At 34.9% G+C, this 21653-nt stretch overlaps 2 protein-coding genes across 5 annotated transcripts in view; one reads left to right on the forward strand and one right to left on the reverse strand.

Annotated features, from left to right (window-relative positions):
• Positions 1 to 127: 127 nt before the first annotated feature.
• LOC126832092 (glyoxal reductase) lies at positions 128 to 8909 on the forward strand. Of its 2 annotated transcripts, XM_050562777.2 has the most exons (8): positions 129 to 251; positions 2702 to 2782; positions 3036 to 3143; positions 3288 to 3476; positions 3705 to 3796; positions 4387 to 4497; positions 4913 to 5006; positions 6331 to 8909. In XM_050562777.2, the coding sequence occupies exons 1-8, from the start codon at positions 203 to 205 to the stop codon at positions 6474 to 6476; spliced, it is 870 nt and encodes a 289-aa protein (XP_050418734.1). In that variant the 5' UTR covers positions 129 to 202; the 3' UTR covers positions 6477 to 8909. The 2 variants fall into 2 exon arrangements, with proteins under 2 accessions (XP_050418735.1, XP_050418734.1); XM_050562778.2 differs by lacking the exon at positions 6331 to 8909 and having other exon boundaries at positions 128 to 251; positions 4387 to 4505; positions 4913 to 4962.
• A 2359-nt stretch (positions 8910 to 11268) lies between these two features.
• Positions 11269 to 21653, reverse strand: part of LOC126832087 (leucine-rich repeat flightless-interacting protein 2) — a 38669-nt gene continuing 28284 nt past the window's right edge. For 2 of the 3 annotated variants that reach the window (XM_050562772.2, XM_050562771.2), the window contains exons 8-13: positions 21639 to 21653; positions 15156 to 15205; positions 14654 to 14762; positions 14179 to 14258; positions 13728 to 13832; positions 11269 to 12629 (exon numbers count right to left, since the gene is read on the reverse strand). In XM_050562772.2, the coding sequence (XP_050418729.2) occupies positions 12519 to 12629; positions 13728 to 13832; positions 14179 to 14258; positions 14654 to 14762; positions 15156 to 15205; positions 21639 to 21653 (470 nt within the window). In that variant the 3' untranslated portion in view covers positions 11269 to 12518. The remainder of the gene's footprint in view (positions 12630 to 13727; positions 13833 to 14178; positions 14259 to 14653; positions 14763 to 15155; positions 15206 to 21638) is intronic. The other variant, XM_050562773.2, reaches the window with a different exon arrangement.

Below are 21653 nucleotides of genomic sequence, written 5' to 3' on the forward strand. Positions count from 1 at the left end.
ATGGCTGTGATATGTCTTCCTTCATATAAAATTTGATTATTTTATGGATTTATGTGATACGGTAATCTGTTCCATTCCGTCAATATTAAATGTTTTCCCAAATTAAAGACGGGCTGGAAAACCGAACAATTTTTTCTAAAGGGGAAGTAACTATTGTTTGTTGACAAAATTTCTAAATTGTTAGAAAACGTGGGCGCTAAACATGACACAAATTATCCTAAATAATGGCGTGAAGATGCCAATTATTGGACGTAAGTTAAAAAGACATAACATCACGACAGCTAGCCCCCGGTTTTAGAACAGTAAAAGGAATATCATGCACCTAGTTACTTTATCAACGGTATCTCACCGTTGCTGTTTGTTCCCATATATAATTAATACATTATGATTAACAACATAGTAGGCCTGCTAGTACTAGTAGTAGTAATACACATGTTGATGTCATACACCACCTCAGTTCTAAAGCTGTATTTTGGAATCCTAACCGTCAATTTTTGACCGTGATTCTTCTTTGTTCGCCAAAATGAAATCATTTCTGGACACATCTGACAAATTCATAATATTAATAATTCAACATTATTTTCAAGGAGAATTTTGCTATTCAAAAACACAAATTTTGAAATTGGGACACGAATTGCGGACCAAAATGCTCTTGAGCGCCATTTGTAATGAAGCGACTCGATGAACGAGACTAAACATACATCACAGGAGAATTACCGGGATAGACTTGAATAACCAGACACCAAAGACTGCCATTCTATTTGGACTCTTCGTGTATTTCGCCGAACATAACTGATTAGAAATTACACTAAAAACTGAAACGATTGAATGTGAATCAGTTTATATACATTCATAATACATTATTATATACTATTCAAAAAAAGTAGGGGATATTTGATTTTTAAGTGTTATTAAAGTCACCTAATGAAACTGACGAAGAAACAAATGACAAAATGAAATGAAGTTCACATTCATCGATTTATTCCAAATGATCGTTAGACTAAGTAAGGCACAGACTGACCATTATAAGGGTAAAATGATACCTGGGGTCAAACAGCAAAGTTACAACAGCATCACAACCAAGTCAGTAACGGGTAAATCCTCCTCTGTTTGCCAAACAAGCATTGATCCGACGTGGCATACTCCTAATGAGACGTCTAAGGTCATTTTGGTCCAGATTGTCCCATTCCTGTTGCAACGCAGCAGCAAGTTCTTGGACATTGGCAGGACGTTGTTGACGTTGACGTAACCTCTGTCCAAGCATGTCCCAGACATGCTCGATGGGGGAGAGGTCGGGACTCAGTGCTGGCCAAGGTAATGTGGTGATTTTCTGTTGTTGGAGGTAACCTGTAACGATCCTGGCCCTGTGACATCTTGCGTTGTCATCCTGGAAGATGAAACGGCGGCCATGACGTCGTGCGAACGGCACAACATGGACTGCCAAGATGTTGTCCCGGTAGTACTGGCCTGTAACACGCCCTGCAACAACATGTAAAGCCGTTCTTCCAGCAACAGTGATGCCTCCCCACACCATAACAGAACCACCCCCAAATCGATCATGTCTGATGACGTTAACGTTTTGGGAGCGCTCGTTTCGACGACGCCACACCCTCCTACGTCTGTCCAAAAAATCAACAGTGAACCTTGACTCATCTGAAAACATCACATTGCTCCAGCGTCGATTATCCCAGTGTTGACGATCCCTACACCAACGACGTCTTGCCTGAATGTGATGATCTCTCAAACAAGGGATCACGCGAGGACGTCGGGCTCGAAGGTGACCCCTATGCAGTCGATTCCGAATCATCTGGCCACTCACTCTCACACCAGTGTCTGTTTGAAGACGAGCGCTGATCTGATTTGCTGTGATGACACGATTTCTCAAGGCCAAGGTACGGATAAATCGATCCTGGGCTTGAGTTGTCGCCCTTGGTCGACCTGAGCGTGGTCTGTCCTGTACAGATTGTGTATCACGGTATCTGGACCATAGCCTGCTTATGACAGACTGAGAAACATTCATCGTCCGCGCCACAGCCGCCTGTGTTGTGCCGATCTGTAGCATGCCAAGGGCACGTAACCTTTAATTTTGGGTAAGCCGACGCATATCAAAATTTGTTTTCTGGTCACTAAAACAATTAAACTGATGTTTCCACCCTGGAATTCAATGCCACAATGACTGTAACATTCAAAGTCAGAGTCGTGCAAATCTTGGGTTGGACCCCCATGATGATCCCAAGCATCACCTGCATTCCATGCGGTAGCTATTGGTGCGTTTGGGCGTCACATGTAACTGGAAATGTTTCTTCTGTTAGGTTCTATAGTGACTTTTTTCGTAGTCATTTGCATATTTTAGTATTATGCCCCCAAAATCAAATATCCCCTACTTTTTTTGAATAGTATATATGTGTTGCATTTCATTTGTGTCCATTTCTAGGTGCCAAAGAATAGTGATTTAGCTCCTTTAAGTACATTAAAGCATTGATCGATGGCCCAGAGAGCTGATTATGGGCTTGTCATGTTAATAAATAATTAAATAATAATTTACCTCCTAAATATAATGCATCTTTAAGTAGAAAATAAATAAATATTTTGAAGACTCAAGAGGGACAACTCTGTCAGGGGTGTATTTTTAATGATTTTTTTCCCCAATTAGTTTGTACCATTTGATTTGCGTTTATTTAGTAAACATTGTTAACTTCAGTTGGAACGTTTAAGATTAAAGGGAGTGAACTGGTAAAGACTAGTTTAGAATCAGCTGTAGCCGCTGGATACAGAGCTATTGGTAAATATTTATTGTTACTGTCGATCATCGAAGGGGTACAAAATAAATTTGAGCTTCGGATTCTTTTGTTACTATAGATACTGCTGGCGTGTATAAAAATCTAATTCTTTTGTTACTCTAGATACTGCTGGTGTGTATAAAAATCTAATTCTTTTGTTACTATAGATACTGCTGGTGTGTATAAAAATCTAATTCTTTTGTTACTATAGATACCACTGGTGTGTATAAAAATCTAATTCTTTTGTTACTCTAGATACTGCTGGTGTGTATAAAAATGAGGTTGATATTGGAAGGAGTATAAACGATATTCTACCTCAGCATGGTTTAACCCGATCAGATATTTTTATTACAAGTAAACTAGGTAAGTGTTGTATAATATTTGGAGTAAAATATATTTGAAAGCACAGTATTCCAGACTACAACGCAAATATCGACTTTCCATCAATGCATTAAAAAGTAATCTTTTAAAAAGCATATTGCACTAAAAAGTATTTCTTTTTTTCAGGACCCAAAGATCATGGCAAGGAAAAATGTCGAGCTGCATGTTTGAAATCGATCGCTGATTTACAATGTGAATATCTAGATCTGTATCTTATACACTGGCCTGGAGGTCAAGGTCTTCAACCTAGCGACATAAAACATAAGCAGTTACGTCAGGGTAGTTGGCAAGCCATGGAAGACTTATATGAGGAAGGTACTGAAGGGTTTCACTATAACACTGTTGTTGGTGTCCACTAATATAACCCGTGTTATAGCCAGTCCTCTATATTTTATACTGAAGGGTTTCACTATAACACTGTTGTTGATGTCCACTAATATAACCCATGTTATAGCTAGTCTCCAATATTTTATACTGAAGCATTGAGAATATATGACTTGTATTTTTAGATTGAGAGTGAGATTATATAACTTGTATTTACAGGTAAAATTCGTGCTATAGGTGTATCAAATTATTTACAGAGACATTTAGAAGAATTATTGGAATATTGCAGAGTGCGTCCAGTAGTCTTACAGGTAGGCACGATTTACTTACACTTTTATTCAAAACAATATTCAATATTATGTATTTATATTTTAAAGTGGGAGGTTGGATGGTCGAATATTTAGCATCTGCACACTGTATCACAAGGTCTGTCATTGAGTCGATTGGCATGGTTTCAATTCCCCGGTTGTATGTGACAAGGAGTAGGGTCACCTATCCAACCTCATGGGTTTTCTCTGGGTCCTCTGGTTTCCTCCCACTGCTAAAGACCCCTATGCTAAGAAACACAGGCCTTATGACTGGTGAATACAGACCTTATGACTGGGTGAATACAGACTTTATGACTGGGTGAAACACAAACTTTATGACTGTGTGAATACAGACCTTATGACTGGGTGAATACAGACTTTATGACTGGGTGAATACAGACTTTATGACTGGGTGAAACAAAAACTTTATGACTGGTGAATAAAGACCTTATGACTGGGTGAGTACCGACTTATGACTGGGTGAACACATACTCGAGGATCTCATTTGGCAGTTTTTGCCAGTGAGTGAAAGTTTGACAGTGAGATATTTTATAGGTTGAATGATATAAACTATAGTGTGAGATATTTTACAGGTTGAATATCATCCACATCTGGTACAACATCAACTAGTAGAATTCTGTAAGAAAAATAAAATAACTTTTCAAGCGTATTCTTCACTTGGTACTTCTGATACAGAGAACAAGGTAAAGATGTATGTAGTTATCTTATTATCCTGCACTCAGTACATCTTATCATGATATCTTTATAAAACTTTGTACATAACATCCACCTATTTAATCATGTATGTATTTCCATGGAAACGTATTTGGCTTAGTTTTTTGGTATTCAAGGGTGCAGAATGTTGTATTTCGTTATGTTATTATTATTATTATTTTTTTTCAAAATCTGGAAGAGTTTTTGAACAGACCATGTACTGGGAAATGATGTGTTTGAGGTTAATGTGATCTGTGTGTGGAATTCTTGGTGCAATCTATTGACCCTTTGAAAACAAAAGATAAATATATATATAATCTACGCCTGTATGACCTCTGATGTCACCTCTCGTGCACTTTTTCTATTATTTTTAACTTTTTGCTTTTCTTTTTTCTTTTTATGCAGCTTTTAAAAGATGAAGTAGTGAACAGGATAGCAAAAAGTTTATCTAAAACATCAGCCCAGATACTACTTAGATGGGCTGTACAACAAAACATAGGTACATTATTTTCAAATAAGGTTTTATATTCCACTTTTCTGGAGCAAGCTGACTAATGAAAACGGGCGTACACAATGCTGTGAAGAAATGTCTATTCTGATCGAGCCACCCTGGCTTCCTCAATGATCAACGCATTTCATATATACTCTTCAAACAAAGTAGGGGATATTGAAATGCAAATTCCTATGCAGGTTGCGATATAAATAGTCATGGACATTTGACATGCTTTGAGAGTATGTTCACAGATGAAGAACTTATCGCCCCAACAGAACCACCGTGCTAAATGTGCAACACGCAATAGCGTCATACACGGGGGAGGGGTTCATTGTCAAATTTGACACTTCAAGGAAGGGTTGATGAAAACTGCCACTTGCTGGTTTATCCTATCCATGTTTGCTTTCCTATCGGTTCTTGTATAAGATTGACTGTTTAGCGTATCTTTTCTTTAGTGTGTTACGTTTAATTTGATTGGGAGACGTGTTCGTCGATGTCAAAGTCAACCGACAACACTGCAAGAATTGGTCGTGGCACTGCAAGAGGAGTGGGTCAGATTGCCCTAAATCGTGATTGGACGGTTGATTAGGAGCATGCCACAACGAATTGCTGAATGTCTGAGGATTGGTGGAGCAATTACTCATTATTAAGACAAAAATCAAAAACGTCCATTTTCACTTTTGACAGTGTATCTCTTTGCGAGTGAAATTGGGCCGTCAGATAAGCCACCCATATGAACTGTCTATGTCCATGTGAAGGCAATAGCAGGAAAATGCATTTGTGGCAGTTAAATTTTCAATATTTTCTTCCGACGGTCTAGTCTCCTTGAACTGTAAATGATTGATTGGCTGACTGGAAATCGAGTCAGCCATCCAAGTTAGGCTGTATATTAGACCACTTTGAAGTTGCTGTATTCTCAGATTGTAATAGCAGGAAAATACAGAAGACCATTAGGGTCAATCAGATGAAAAAAAGAATTCTGATTATCTTGTCATTACAAGATAGCTATCTTGTAATAACAAAGTAGTTATCTTGTAATTATAAAATAATCAGAATAATTTTTTTCATTTGATTGACCCTAATGGTCTTCTGTAGGAATACTTGTCTGTGGTCGTCAAATTTTCTTTTGGCAGGGCAGGAGGTGGGGGGCCCTCCGCCTCTTGCAGATGACCGGTGCCGCCTCCTGTAACCTGAAATTTTTCAGGCATTTCAGGTTTTGCCCCATCCCCACAACTTGATACAGCAGATTCAGATTAAAACCGAGTTTTTGTCAATAAAGTTTATTTTTTTGATTATTTTCCTACATATGTGATATATTTGTATATTGTAGGTGTTATACCTAAATCAACTAACATCAACCATTTACAAGAGAATATTGATATATTTTCATTCAGTCTATCAGATGATGATATGAAGAGTTTAACATCACTCAACCAATCACAACATTACTGTTGGAATCCAGAATGTGTTTTATAGTGTTGGTATAGACAATATACATACAATATAACTGGGATGTCTTTCTAGACACATTACTACAAAACATTACAACCACTCAGTTGTTGTCACCCCTGTTCATCTGTTGCTTGTGGACACTCTAGAAGCCAGTCAAATTTTAATCATTTCTGACAATTACTTCATGGCTTATTACTCGTCGTAAATACTCACATTCTCTTCAACAGAGGGGGGTTGGATGGGTAAATGGTTAGCGTGTGCTCATTGTATCATAAAGTCTGTCATTGAGTCAACTGGTGTGGTTTCGATTCCCCTGTTGCACGTGACAAGGAGTAAGGTCGCCTGTCCAACCTCGTGGGTTTTCTCCGGGCCCTCCGGTTTCCTCCCACTGCTAAAAGACCCCTACACGTAAGCGAATTATTGAAATAAAATTAAACCATATGTTAGTCCCGAAATGACCTAGTTTGTGTTGAGTGGATGTTAAACCCCATTTCTCTCTCCCCTCAACAGAATATATATGCTACAACCCGTGTGGACTGCCCGTAAAACTTAGCCAATGTTGGTGTATGTTACACTGCCTGGCAACCTACCTTTTAAAATGTTAATGAGTTGATCGAAACAACGATTGTCAGAAACTGTCACCTTTATGTCTGGACTAATCAAATAAAACTACAGGACGAATTCATAGATTAATATTCTGGGGGGTTGGTCACAATATACCTGTCACATAGCCAGGTGAGTTAAAATGACGTCTGCATCACAACTTAAATGAACCTACTCGATCTGTCCAATATTCATTATTCTCATAATTTTTTTTTAAAATGATGTGGCAAGTTGATCGGTGGTGTACTTTCTGTACAGTATTATGGCACCATTTCACATAGAGGGGAGTTGGATGGCCGAATGGTTAGCATGTGTGCACTGTATCATACGGCCTGTCATTGAGTCAACTAACGGTTTTCGATTCCCGGTTGTATGTGACAACGAGTAGGGTCGCCTGTCCAACCTCGTGGGATTTCTCCGGGTCCTCCGGTTTCCTCCCACTGCCAAAGACCCCTACAACGCACAAGCAACAGAGAAGATGGCTTGATAGCTTCATGCTTAGTTATGGTGTACCTCTAGATGTGCAGTCTGGGGAGGTTCTTGAGTTTTGGCCACCAACCACTACACAAAAAACAAACACACTTTCCGACAGTAAGCAGTGGTATTGTTAGAAAAATAAGTTTGTGTCAGGCATCTTGTATCCTTCTATTGTCCTGTTAGAAAAACTACTTTTTTTTTTCAAGGCAGTAAACCAAAAAAGCTGCTCCCAGAAAAGTGCAGCCCGGGACGGACTCCCCCCAGACCCCTCGCCCTGCTAATGTGGTAGTTAATGGAGGGGAGGTTATCAATAAAACAAGTCTTCTATTCATTACATTATGTATTTTATTTATTTTCCTTTTCTCAACAAACATTATTCATGTGGTTAGAGTTATCTTATCTTACAGGTCAATATACAAACACAGTCATTTATGTTAAAATGGAGGCTAGAATTCAATTACTGTCACAATTATTTAAAATCAGTGTGCTGAATAATACGAGACCTTCACACAGCTATTTATAATCAGTGTGCTGATTAACACAGCTACAGTATTTCTGAAAGTTCTCGACCCCTTTAATTGATTAATCTGTAGGAAATCTACGGTGCAAGGTTTTGGTGGAGGGTCAATGTTCTCTAACAACTCGGCTTTCATACAATGATTATAATTGAAATAATAAACAGAGCTGATCCTTAAACATAATATAGTCTGGTATATCAAGTCATTTGCTACTGTGCAACAACTTGATTATCCAGTGCAGTAAATGAATTCTAGCCCAATGAATTGAACATTGTATTGTTTATCTTTATGGAATTTGTGTATACACCAGGTTACAAAATGTTGCTAACTGGTCAAATTGTCACATATTTTATTTGCTACAGATAAGACACTACACAAAAACTATAAATTTGAGCATATTTAAAATGTGTTCTGACTTTTATTTTATGGCTTGTAAACTGAGTGACATAACCTCTTCAGTCGGTGCCAGGCAAATATAATCAAAACGTTGCTTTGTCAAAAAGCAGAACACAAAAGTTATATTTACATACACTGAAACAAGCTGCTAACAAAATGTTCAATTTAGTATGAGTGTAAGTCTTCATTACATCTATCTAGAAATCTAGTCAGCAGTGTCAGTGGGTTAGCTTTATTGTAAGGAAGTGTAAATTAATTAGTGACAATTTATATGATTTTATTATTATGTACAATATTTGAACACTCCTAGTAAAAAATAAATACATTTGATATACCATAATATATTATCTTATTGTAATGTTATCATCATAGGCAGGAATAACAATAAAACTATAGGGGGGAGTAATTCACACAGTTCTCTCCCCTTATGAGTTTAGCAAGGTGTCTTTGTTCCAGAATAAAACAAAATGCAAGTACATGAAGACCTTTATAGTGCTAAAGAATGTTTTAACAACCAAGTTTATTCATGTGCTTAGACTACATTAGACTCGATCATCCAGATCAATTCGATTTCTTATTGGCTGTAACTGGATAATAGAGTAAAATTGGGCTTGGGGAGGAGATCAGACCAGTTTAGGATATCATTTCTACCCCTGTAATGTCAACCTCCGACCACCCCAACTAGATAGCAGGCTCATATTCATAACGTAATGAATAGTAGCCTGCTTGGGGTCTAATGCTCATAAACTTGATTGTCAAGACTGATTAATGAACACTTGTGTCCTATTGGTTGAAGCAGTTATTAATTATAATGTGTTAGGAGAGTGATAGACAACAGGCCTGTATTATACAGAAATGAGTGTCTATGTGAACAAGTGCTTGTCTACAGATATAGGCAATATAATTATTGACAAAATCTTAAACTAAAATATTTTAAGAATGCAGACTTTCCATTGGTTGAAAAGTTAAAACCCTAGTATAAATATCAGCTCTAAGCCAATGAAAAGGTTGCATCGTTTAAAATAGTTTTGTGAATAAGATCCCTGGTATAATTAGTGGAATGGGAAAATCAAACCTTTGGTATTTTTAATATTACACGTTTAAACAAATGTATTGAATTGTGTGGCTATCAAGTGTGTTATTTCGGCTAAACACCATTAGTCCATAACAGTAGGACGTTAAACACAATTAGCACAATCAGAGCAGAACAGTAGGACATTAATAACCATTAGCCCAGAACAGTAGGACATTAAACACCATTAGCCCAGAACAGTCGGACATAAAAGACCATTAGCCCAGTAAACGTTATACCCCATTTGAGTATGTAGAGAAATGTGAGTTACATCTCAACACTGACTTTGTCTGTAGGTATAGAATATAGTTGTCACCCCACAAAACAAGTCAAAGTAATTTAAGACCTACATGTAAATCAATGTGGTCTCAACGAATATTTTAATTGAAACATGGTATGATATACAAGAAAACAGCCCAGGTACATGCTTTAAATTATATCTCCATGCTTTGACATCTACTGGAAATTGACTTGAGCTAACAAGCCAAAGCGTAAATTATGTTTAACTTCAAGGGGACATAACATCAATGGTTGGTCTACATGTATATACGACCGAGACAGGTATTTACGGAAACCTTGCTGAAAACTGTTGGTCTGACCCCAGCCTATTCGTGAAACCTGTGAAACCTGACTGAACGTAAACTAAAGTTTGATGAGGTCCCAATGTAATATGACATCATCATCCATCAAATGTTTTTTTTGGTAGAGTATATTAAATATTTTGGGTTTTTGTTTTGTAGAATTGAACGATTTTATCATCTTTGTATAACCATAGTCGTTAACTTATCAATACTACTTTATGATACACAGGGGCCAAAATATTGTCAGATGTCGAAGTCCACTCAACACAAACTAGGTCATTTCTCGACTAACATATGGTACAGTTTTATTTCAATAGTTTGTTTGCTTATAAGGAGTAAACCTACAAGATTCTACTTCTCGTCAAGTAAAAGCTAGCGATCGAAATCACACCACTTGACTCAGTGACACCCCTTATGATCTACAAATTTTAAGTGTGCCAGGAACGGTACCTGGCACGGCACGGTTAATTTTTTGTAGTGTAAACGGGTCAAACATAAGCGTGCTGTACTGAGTACCATGCCAATCTGGCCCACTGAAATGAGGTGGTCTCGGCACGGTACCAGGCGCGGCACTGCGCTGTTAAATTTTCTTAAAGTAAACGCTATCCGGTCTGAGCACGGTTTCAGTACGGATAACTGCGCATGTGCGAAACGAACCTTGACCTTTTTTACCCGCAAACTTTGACAGTTCTGTCATCAGTTCTGTCAAAATGGCTACTCAAACTAAATCCACCATCATAATTGTTTTCATCTGGGTAATTTGTATAGGGACAGAAATTAACTTTTCTGTGAAGAGTTCCACATTTGGCGTGCTTTGCAAGGTTCTGAGACCGGTTATTTTAGAGTAATGTGAACAGGTCAATTTCTTGAAATTTATTGCGGCCTGGTACCGTGCCCAGAACGGCACGCTTATCACGGCCAAGTGTAAACGGGGCTATACACACTGGATCACTCCGCTGCCCCCCCCCCAACCAAATTAAAAAAAGCATTCAACGGTGGATAATATCAGTGAGCAGTTACAGACTGTGGTTATATCAAGATAAAAATATATTAATTATTCTAGTATTTCTCACCACTCGTATCAAACATTCTATAGAATTTATATCACACGCTATAAACATTCTCTCCCTGTCTAATATCAACACACACACACACACCTCTTCTGCATTAACAGCATACAGGAGAAGTTATTAGTACTAATGGGGGATAGCTTATTGTACCTATCTATGATCACAAACAGCAACCACTTGATGCTCTCAGTGACAACATGTAGTAAGAGTACACTCCCATCTTCAAATGAAGGTTCTGAGCTATATTTTACCTCAACTTATTAAAGGAGTTAAAACTCTTTGATTTAGGTCCAATTAAAGTAGTATAGGGTTGATCAGATGTGTTATTTCTATGGTGATAGGACAAGCTCACACAATTAAATCTATTTGTGATAGGACAAACTCTACAAAATTAAATCTTTGTTTTGAAGTGGACTTATTTACTAGGTTTGGTTATAATTTGACTTATAAAACACAACACCTGTTTATCTAAACAATCAGATATATCTCATCACTGACTTTATCTATACAGGTAATCAGACTGGCTTTATACAGGTAAAATGTTCAAATTGTCATCCCACAAAACAAATCAACATATTACATGTAAAAATAACATTGCAGTTAGGATTGTAGTTGAAGCCAAACCATCATATCATTAGTAACAGATGAAGCCAGGTCATTATATCATCAGTAACAGATGAAACCAGTTCATTATAACAGATGAAGCCAGGTCATTATAACATCAGTAACAGATGAGGCCAGGTCATTATAACATTAGTAACAGATGAAGCCAGGTCATTATAACATCAGTAACAGATGAGGCCAGGTCATTATCATCAGTAACAGGAATCCACACGCCATGAGATGAAAGGAAATAACACACTTTATTTTTTTGTAACCACTCGCTTTAATCCCGATCAAAATTCTACGAAAACCGTTTTGGAAGATTTGGGTCCATGCATCAAGGGGTAGATTTTTTTACATTATCCAATCACTGGACCTGCCATTAAAATAAAATTTAAAGCAGGGTTTTTTCTATTTCTATTATCACTCACACTTGTTGAACTTAAAACGAAGCATTAACTTAATTATATATTATTAGAGTTCTCTTTACACGGAATTCATTCTGTACATCTTCCATTCCTTCCCTTTATCCACAGATACAAAACAAGGTCCTTGCAATGCATTAATCTCTGGCACAATAAATAGCTGTTTGGTGTAACATAAAACCGAAAGCAATGCTCAACTGAACAGCCGTTCTGTGTAATGTAATACTAATCAATTTGTCAAGCAGTGCTTCATTCTCTTCAGGTAATGTTAATCAATCAATTATAGAGTTTAAAATAGAAGATGTTAAACTATTAATCGTCTCATGTCGGAATACCAAACGCTGTTCGCGTCTGTTTTATTTTTTCTAAACGTTTTACAAGATGTTTGTTCTGATTGGTTAATTCCTCTACTTGTGTCTGGGCCTCACGTAACTGGTAAAAGAAAGAAAAGAATCGATTAATAAACAGGTGACAAACATTTCTCAAGAGAGAAATCTACCCTATACTATTACTAGGTCATGTAGAGAGAGAAATCTACCCTATACTAACTAGCTCATGTAGAGAGAGAAATCTACCCTATACTATTACTAGCTCATGTAGAGAGAGAAATCTACCCTATACTAACTAGCTCATGTAGAGAGAGAAATCTACCCTATACTAACTAGCTCATGTAGAGAGAAAAATCTACCCTATACTATTACTAGCTCATGTAGAGAGAGAAATCTACCCTATACTAACTAGCTCATGTAGAGAGAGAAATCTACCCTATACTATTACTAGGTCATGTAGAGAGAGAAATCTACCCTATACTAACTAGCTCATGTAGAGAGAGAAATCTACCCTATACTAACTAGCTCATGTAGAGAGAGAAATCTACCCTATACTAACTAGCTCATGTTGAGAGAGAAATCTACCCTATACTAACTAGCTCATGTAGAGAGAGAAATCTACCCTATACTAACTAGCTCATGTAGAGAGACAGGAGAAATATCTACTCGATACTAACTAGGTCATTTTGGGATTAACATAAAGATGTATCTTTAATTCAATGATTGTATACAGCATAGCAATTCTTAAATAAGAAAGATGCTGAAACTATGCTTTCTCTTTTAAAAAAGGTAGGGAGTACAATAATTACTATGCAAGTAAAAAAGAACTGCTATGCAAATAATCTTAATTTGTTCTGTACACATGAATCAAAACTTCCAAATGTAGTGAAGTAAAAACTTAATATAGACAAACCCAGTTGTGACAAAAGATAATTACCCATAAACAATCTAGATAGAATGTTTGCTACAATGAAGTTTCATGCACACAAAATACTTGGGTTTTTGGAGGGGTCAAACTTGGAGAATTTTGCCCAGAAAGCAATGTTTCTGTCTACTTTTCATGGGATTCCCATTGTCAAGGGTTTATCAGATTCCCCTGTCAAGGGTTCATGGGATTCCCACTGTCAACGGTTAATTTCTGTGCACTCTAGTGTGTACCTGGGTTGTCCCCCTCTTTCTACCTAGTAATAACACATCATACCTCTCTCTGTAGCCGTCGTTTCTCTGTCTTTAATTCATCTTCTAATTTTTCAGAAGATTCTGAATCTGTTTTATATCGTTTAATCTGTGTTTCTAACCGGTTTACCTGTAACAAGAAAATCTTCCTTAAATATCCTCGTTCAACATTAAATATCATTGTTAAACCTTAAAGATGGAGTATGTATCATTTAGATAATGGCTGACAGTTCTCGCTATAATAGTTAACAAGCGGTTGCCATACAAAATACACCCACATTTTGCAAGAGATGGACAGAGAACAAGCTCAAAAAATGAAGCGATTTTTTCCGATGGCCCTTGATTTAAAGGAAATAATCTTAGGTATTCAAGAAAAATCAATAATCATGTACAAGGTTAAGTGTAGGGTTGCACAGGTTAATTTAAAACTAAACAGAGTGCCCTAACAATTATATGCTACAGAAAGTTCTACTTACTGTTCCCTCTAATGTTGCTAAATCTTGATCTGCTTTCTGTAACTTACATTTATAATCATGTATTTGTTTACTAGCTTCACCTGTAAATAGATGACAATTATAACAATCACTGTATTATAAAAGACAAGTTACATGTTCTCAATCTACAAAATCTCTTCCTACCAGCTATCTCTGCAGCACCTAAGTTCAAGCCTGAATCTGACACTGTATTTTGCAATCACGCTAGCATATATTGAGTATGTCACCACTGTGATTGAATATGTCATGTGCACTTCTGGTCTACTACTACATCTATATGAATTACTTACATTGTACTTGTTGTTCTAGTCTACAACTATATGAATTACTTATATTGTACTTGTTATTCTAGTCTATTACTATATGAATTACTTACATTGTACTTGTTGTTCTAGTCTACTACTATATGAATTACTTATATTGTACTGTCTAGTCTACTACTATATAAATTACTTACGTTGTACTTCGTATAATTGTTGTTCAGGTCCGTTAGCTAATGGTACGTCTGATGATTTCTCCGTTTTCTTAGATTTACTTTCTTCTACTTCATTCTTTAATTTCTGGATCTAGAAATAATAAATTCCACAAAAACATTAAAAATATTACAAAGAAAAAAATCCATTATTAAAATGATCAAAAAAAACCCCTGATATTACAATAATCACCAAAAAAAAACCCATTAAAATTATCACAAAACCCATTCAAATTATTATAAAAAAGATAAATATCATAATTATCACAAAAAACCCCATTCAAATTATCACAAAATACATTAAAATTCATGCTTCATTTAAATATGTATTTCAGACTTTAACATGTGTTGACAGGTACAGCTCCTGTCAGGGTTCGAACATGTGACCTTCAGTCTGCTACAAGGGCTGCGAACTCCTTCAATTCCAACAGCTTCACACCATATTTATAACCAGTTACACGTTGTGCAATACACCGTAACAACTTACCTCACTAGATAATTGTTTCTTCTCAGCAGCTAATGTCCGTAATTTCTCATCTAAAAATAAAAAAGGTACAGACATTGATTTAAATAAAATTATAAGGTAATATATCGCCTGGTATAAATAAGTTCCACAACTTGACATGTTCACACAAACCAGTATTCACAGATATTCTTGTTGTATTATCACATATTTTTCTTTTAGACAATAGTAAATTAAAGGGGAATTATTAAGATTATATAAACTGCTGACAGTTCTTGCTATAATATTTTGCAAGAGATGGGCAGAGAACAAGCTAAAAAAAAAATGCATGATTTTTCGTACAATCGGGGAGCACAATCCATGAAGTTATGGTCCGATATGCATGAATATCGAAAGGAACCGAGATCTTTGGGACATAAACACATATTTTAAGTTTTATCACAGACAAAAATTGTGACCTCTAGAGGGTCCACTACCCTGGTATTACATACTTTTACACTATTTACGTACAAGGAGAAGTCATTTTGTCAGGCAGTTTCATTCTGATTTTCACGAAATTCAAACTCAACCGTCATTATGGTGTAACAGTGATATATGGAAACATTTTTTGAAATCAGATAACCAGCGGTTGCCATGCAAGAGATGGATAGAGAACAAGCTAAAAAAAAATGTGATTTTTTATACAATCAAGGGCCAAAATCCATTAAGTTATGGGCTGAAATGAGCAAATGTCGAAAAGACCTGAGATCTTTGGGATATAACCATATATTTAAAGTTTCATCAAATATTTTGATCTCTAGAGGGGTCACAATCTATTTGCGTACAATGAGCGGCCATTTTGTCTGGCTGTTTTGTTTCGATTTTCCCGAAATTCAAACTCAACCTTCATTATGGTGTAACAGTGATATATTTAAACCGTTTTTAAAATCAGATAAAAATTGTGACCTCTAGAGGGACCACAAGATAAAAATGTGATTTTTCGTACAATCACGGGTCATAATCCAGAAACCTAGATCTTTAGGTTATAAACATACATTTCAAGTTTCATCTAAATCAGATAAAAACTGTGACCCCTAAAGTGTCCACAAGCCCAAAACACGATTTTTTGTACAATCAGGGGTCATAATTCATTAAGTTGCCGTCCAATACATGCCAATATAAAAAGAACCAAGATCTTTTGGAGATACACCTTATTTCAAGTTTTGTCAAAATCCGATAAAAATTGTGACCTGTAGAGTGTCCACAACAAATTATGGATGGATGAACATCCGGACAGACAGGGGCGACGACAATAATATACGTCCACATGAAAATGTGAATCCCAATATATATAAAGAGAGTGGAATCCAAAACCATTTGATTAACATAAACTGAGATGGGATCCAAGTCATAATAATCTTGACACAAAATGACCAGCATCAGACAGGTTGTACCTTACAATGTCTGTGACAGGTGTCTCATTTCCAGGCTTGCTAATAAGGACTTGAAAAATATGAAAAACTGTCGCCATGATCAATGCAATTTAATAGATTTGGGTTAAAAGTCTTCTCTCAAAACTCAACTTCATTGCTAAAATTCCAGTAAAATATTTTGTTCAGCTTTTGTCCCTTGTCTGTTTTATTCAAGATATAGATGTTTATATTATATTGTTTATAAAGTGTTAAATATTAGTAGTTTTACTGTAGTAGGTTTAAAAGAAAAGGTGACAAAAGCTGTCCTTGTTCCACCCACACAAACATGTGGTAGACATTATAACATGTTTATTCTAAAAATATCTTCACCATACACTGTTTAAATATATTTAATAATGAACACCTAACCTTCATTTACAAATTCAACAAATGTCAAATGTATTTTGTCTTTTAACAAAGTCTAATTTTCCAGGATGACTTCTCCATTACTAATTGAAATAACATGTTAGATCCACCCAAGACCATGGTCTGTATACACTCCTTTATAAAGCTAATGGTGGCTAGGTGAGAATAGCACTGGCTCAATAATCAGTAAGTCCAAGGTTTGATCCGGGGGGGTGGCGGCCAACAAAGTTCCTGAGAATTTTCCTGCTTGGTTTCCCCTTACTGTGGTAAAAAATGAAGGGGACCTAGGGAGGAAGTCGAGTGTCTATAGTCATATGCATCGGGGTTCTGTGTATACCACTGGCATTTCCTTTAATGATCCCCAGGCAATATTTGGCACTGCTCACAGGGTGACATAGCGTATGCACATCTTCATTAGCCCAGTTGGTCCAGAAAAGCAGGATGTTAAATACCATCTCATCCCATTACTACTAAGATTTCAGAAGCAGGGGAGCTACATAGTTAAAAAAAACTCTGATGTTCATGAGCTTAGTCATGATCTGTGTAGAAAATAAAGAGTTTTACAGTACAGTGTATATCAATATAAGTAATGATATCCTACAGCCACGCCCACATCCTGCTAATTTACTTCAGTATATCCACATGTCTATACACTGTATCACTTTATAGTCACATATACCATACTTTATATACCACACTTATATAAACACATTGTTTATATGTTACTATAAAATACATGCTGAATACCATGTTATCAGTCACATCTTCAATGTCAATTATGTTTTCTCAGTAAAACTAATTAGGAAGTCGACCATTTCAAAGTGTGACAACCTCCTACTATGTTGACTGACACCCAATACTGTGTTATGACTGGTCCATTTTAACGATTAGGCCTACTAAACTCATGAAAATTCATGAATGACTCAAAATTAGTCTGCTACACTTTTCAAGGTCATTTCTTAATGCATAGTGGCTTGGTAAACTTCCAATTAATTAATTCAGATATTTTGGGGTCGAGTTATTTTAACAAAAAACAAAACTCAAATTATCTTTTTTTATAAAATAATATTTTATTCCAATTATTTCTAAAGCCAAGATTCAAGGAGATTTTTTTTTTCATAGCCACTATGCATAAAGAAAATATATACTATATAGATATATCTAAATATCTTAATAAAAATAACAAGCTTTAAATATACTCAATTTACATGTTTTGGGTCCTCAAACTTATAGAATCTGTGAATTTGTGTGGTGCCATTACCCGTTCTTCAAAAAAAAGGTAACGGGGAAATATATTAAATTACATTTAATAACATCCAGTTGACCGATTTAAAACAGATGATAATTTTGATCAATCATCAAATAAAAAACCTCATACATGTACATCTACTTGTGATGAGCATGTACACATTGTGATGAGGTAAATCAAATTATTCCATGTGTTGAGGACCCATATTAACATTTAACACTTCAATCGTATTTAAATATAAAATATAAAATAAATCTGTTTAAAAATGAATGTGTGTCCTTGATACAATAATAAAAAAACATCCAATATAAAATATAAAATGTTTTTAACATAAATTCATGAAATGCTATATAAAATATCTGATATCATTATATTTCTTAATTGTAACTTGTTTAATTAGGGTGAAAATGTTAAATTGGATTCATCTGATTTATTGCGTTATTTCAATTAATCTTATCAAGATACAAAGAGAGAGAGATCGTTTTAACGTCCAATTGACACAAAGTAAGTCAGTTCAGGACTAACAAATGTTTCAATTTTATATCAATAATTTGCTGGTGTGTTGGGGTCTTTAAATTAGCTGCTGGAGGGAACATGTGGCCCGGAGAAAACCTACAGGGTTGGAAAGGTGACCCTACTCCTCATCATGTACTCGCAGGCAGGAAATCAAGACCATGCTACTTGACTCAATTATAGATCTTATGATCTAAATTACAAGGGGTTAAAGTTTACACAACTACCCAATTCACCAATTAGGATAGAACAATTATGATCTAAATTAAAAGCCGTTAAGGTTTACGAATACCCAATTCACCAATTAGAATGGAACAATTATGATCTAAATTTATCTTAGCTTTATTATTTAATTAAATTTTCAATCATTTAAATATCGCTACATTTTCTTTAATCTTTAATAAGGAAATCACAATGTTCATTTTAAATATTGCCAAAATATATTTTTTTTAACCTTGAAGTACCAAGATATTGACTATGTTTTTAAGTTAATTTCACTGTCAGACAGTTGAAACTGGTCAATCTGAGTGAAAAACGAACCCTGATAGAAAGATATTCATTCAAACATTACATTAAATACAATCACATTTCACCCATATTAAAAACAGTAGGTTAATACATCAGTATATACAACTATCAATAGAGATAGTTTGAGGAATGGAGGAGACAAGACATCTAGAGATTAAATTATTGTATAACAAAATACAGTTGTATAATTTATTGATACTGAAGACCGGGGGTGGTGGATTAAGGATTGATAAAACCCTAATAACAAAACCAATGATTAATCTTGATGCTAAATGAAAGTACTGTCCATTTATTCTTAATGTATGAACAATTCAAAATATTTCTTACGATTTCTTCTTACAGGCCACATTAATTCACCCCGTCCCTCCCACCCCCACCCCTATAGGATAATATACCCCAAATAGTTGTAAGACCTGATTCTAAACTAATAACTATTTTATTAAGAAGAATTATCAGACCAGTGATGGTGTATATTTTGATATGTGAGATTATGCCATGGATTATTATACTTATTGACATGGTTATAGGTTAGTTTAATATATCACAGTTATAAATCATATACTATATATGATTATCATAGCACTTTATTATTAATGAGTTACATTGTTATATATATATATATATATATATATATATATATATTATTTATATACATTGTACGACACTCTATAATTACTGAAAGGCTATTGGTCATATTATCAGGATGGAACCACCAAGCAACTAATTTACCTTCTACAACAATTTTGGTCCATCTTCATTAGCCCAGCCTGGGTCGAACAGTAGGACATTAAACAACATTTCATTTATCAGAATGGAACTAATAAATGAGTATATTTGTACAAGTATTGGCTACTAAGGTTTTACTCAAGTTTACTATATTGGTTTGTAACCAATGCCAATGAGGTTACATTAATTGAATCATACACAACTGTAACCCATAATCTATCCACAGTTAAAAATAATGTTGTTTAAAAAACAGACAATCAATTGCATCACCTTAATAACTTGAAACAAACATGATGGTAAAACTAGATAAACTTATACTGGTTCATTTTATACTGGTTTGGTTACATTCAACACATATCTTCAGAATGTTTTCTAATCTTTTTTTTTTTGCTTATTATTATAAATAATTACTGTAAATTATAGTAAATAAATTATTTCATCCAGGTTTAAATCTAGAAATGTTTTGTTACATGTTTTAGCAGAAAATAAACAAGCATTAAATTTGTGCCTTTCAGAATTTAAAAGTAGCTCTATCTTCATTACAGAAATTGATAATCATTATTTGAAGATTGAAAACAAGTAGACTACTGATGAAAGCAGATAAAAGTTCAATCTCAATTTTAGGTGGCTATGCAAAAAAAAATAACAAAAGGTTTTTTAGCATGGTGGAATCCTCACACTAAAAGTCGTGTCTCAATAAGTTTTTAATATGTTAACTGTGTTTTTATTTACCAAGAATTAAGCTGTTTGGGAACAAATATTTTTTTTTTCTGGGGAAACATTATACAAAGTAATTTCTTTTTTAAGGAATTCAATGAAATTTTGTCAATGAGCACTTACTATTCTATTGTCCTTAACTTCAATGCAAGTTTGAATGAAAATGAAAATGTTTTTTTAAAATGATGGCCAAGGATAATAAAGTTTTCTTCAGGTAGGGGGATATAATGTAAAAGTAAACCAATTGACCGGACGTAAAACTCTCCAAGAATGTATACAAATTATGTTTGAAATAAAACAAAACAATAATAATGAAATAAATTTGAAGCCCTCACCATTGTACATATATATAAGTACAGGTGACAATTTAAAACCTTGTGGATGTTTGACAAGGGATTGTTAATGTGTAATTAATAAAGAAAATGTAAATTAATAAAAAATAAAGTGGAATATAGTACATGTATTATTGGAGCGTCCTGTTTAAAGCAAACATGTTTTTATAATCAATGACAAAAGACTGTTAAAAAAAATAAATAAATAAATAAAAGGCAAAATAATTCTAATTAAAATTCAATATTGTTTGTATTAAACTAAAACTGTCTTGAAATAAGGGGTTTTTGAACTACGAATCTGAAACAATCGAAAACCTATTTTAAGGCTTAAACCTGGTAAAATTTGAAATCCTTGTTAGTACAGATTTATTTTGACTCCAGCTTGATAACAGTTAACGACAAGTTTTACACTGTCTGATAAACATATCCGTGAACACATTTCAGAGATTTAAGTACAAATGTACAATTTATCTATTTTTTTTATTATTATGCAGTATTGTGATATTGTGTAGCTTCAGATATCAGTAAAAAGGTAAGCTATGTAAAAATTAGAAAAATGAAAACATTAAATTCTAATCTAGTATAAATCGAGAAGAAGTAGATGGGGGAAAGAGGAATTACGTACCAATGCTACAATCGT

Source organism: Patella vulgata, chromosome 9 (assembly GCF_932274485.2).
Source record: "Patella vulgata chromosome 9, xgPatVulg1.2, whole genome shotgun sequence".
Taxonomy (NCBI): Eukaryota; Metazoa; Mollusca; class Gastropoda; family Patellidae; genus Patella; species Patella vulgata.

What these genes read in the sequence shown, in the direction of transcription:
- LOC126832092 (XM_050562777.2), top strand. Translation starts at nt 203, where the DNA reads ATGACACAAATTATCCTAAATAATGGCGTGAAGATGCCAATTATTGGA. An exon ending in TGCGTCCAGTAGTCTTACAG is followed by an intron (nt 3,797 to 4,386) that starts GTAGGCACGATT and finishes GATATTTTACAG; the next exon opens with GTTGAATATCATCCACATCT. An exon ending in GGCTGTACAACAAAACATAG is followed by an intron (nt 5,007 to 6,330) that starts GTACATTATTTT and finishes TGTATATTGTAG; the next exon opens with GTGTTATACCTAAATCAACT.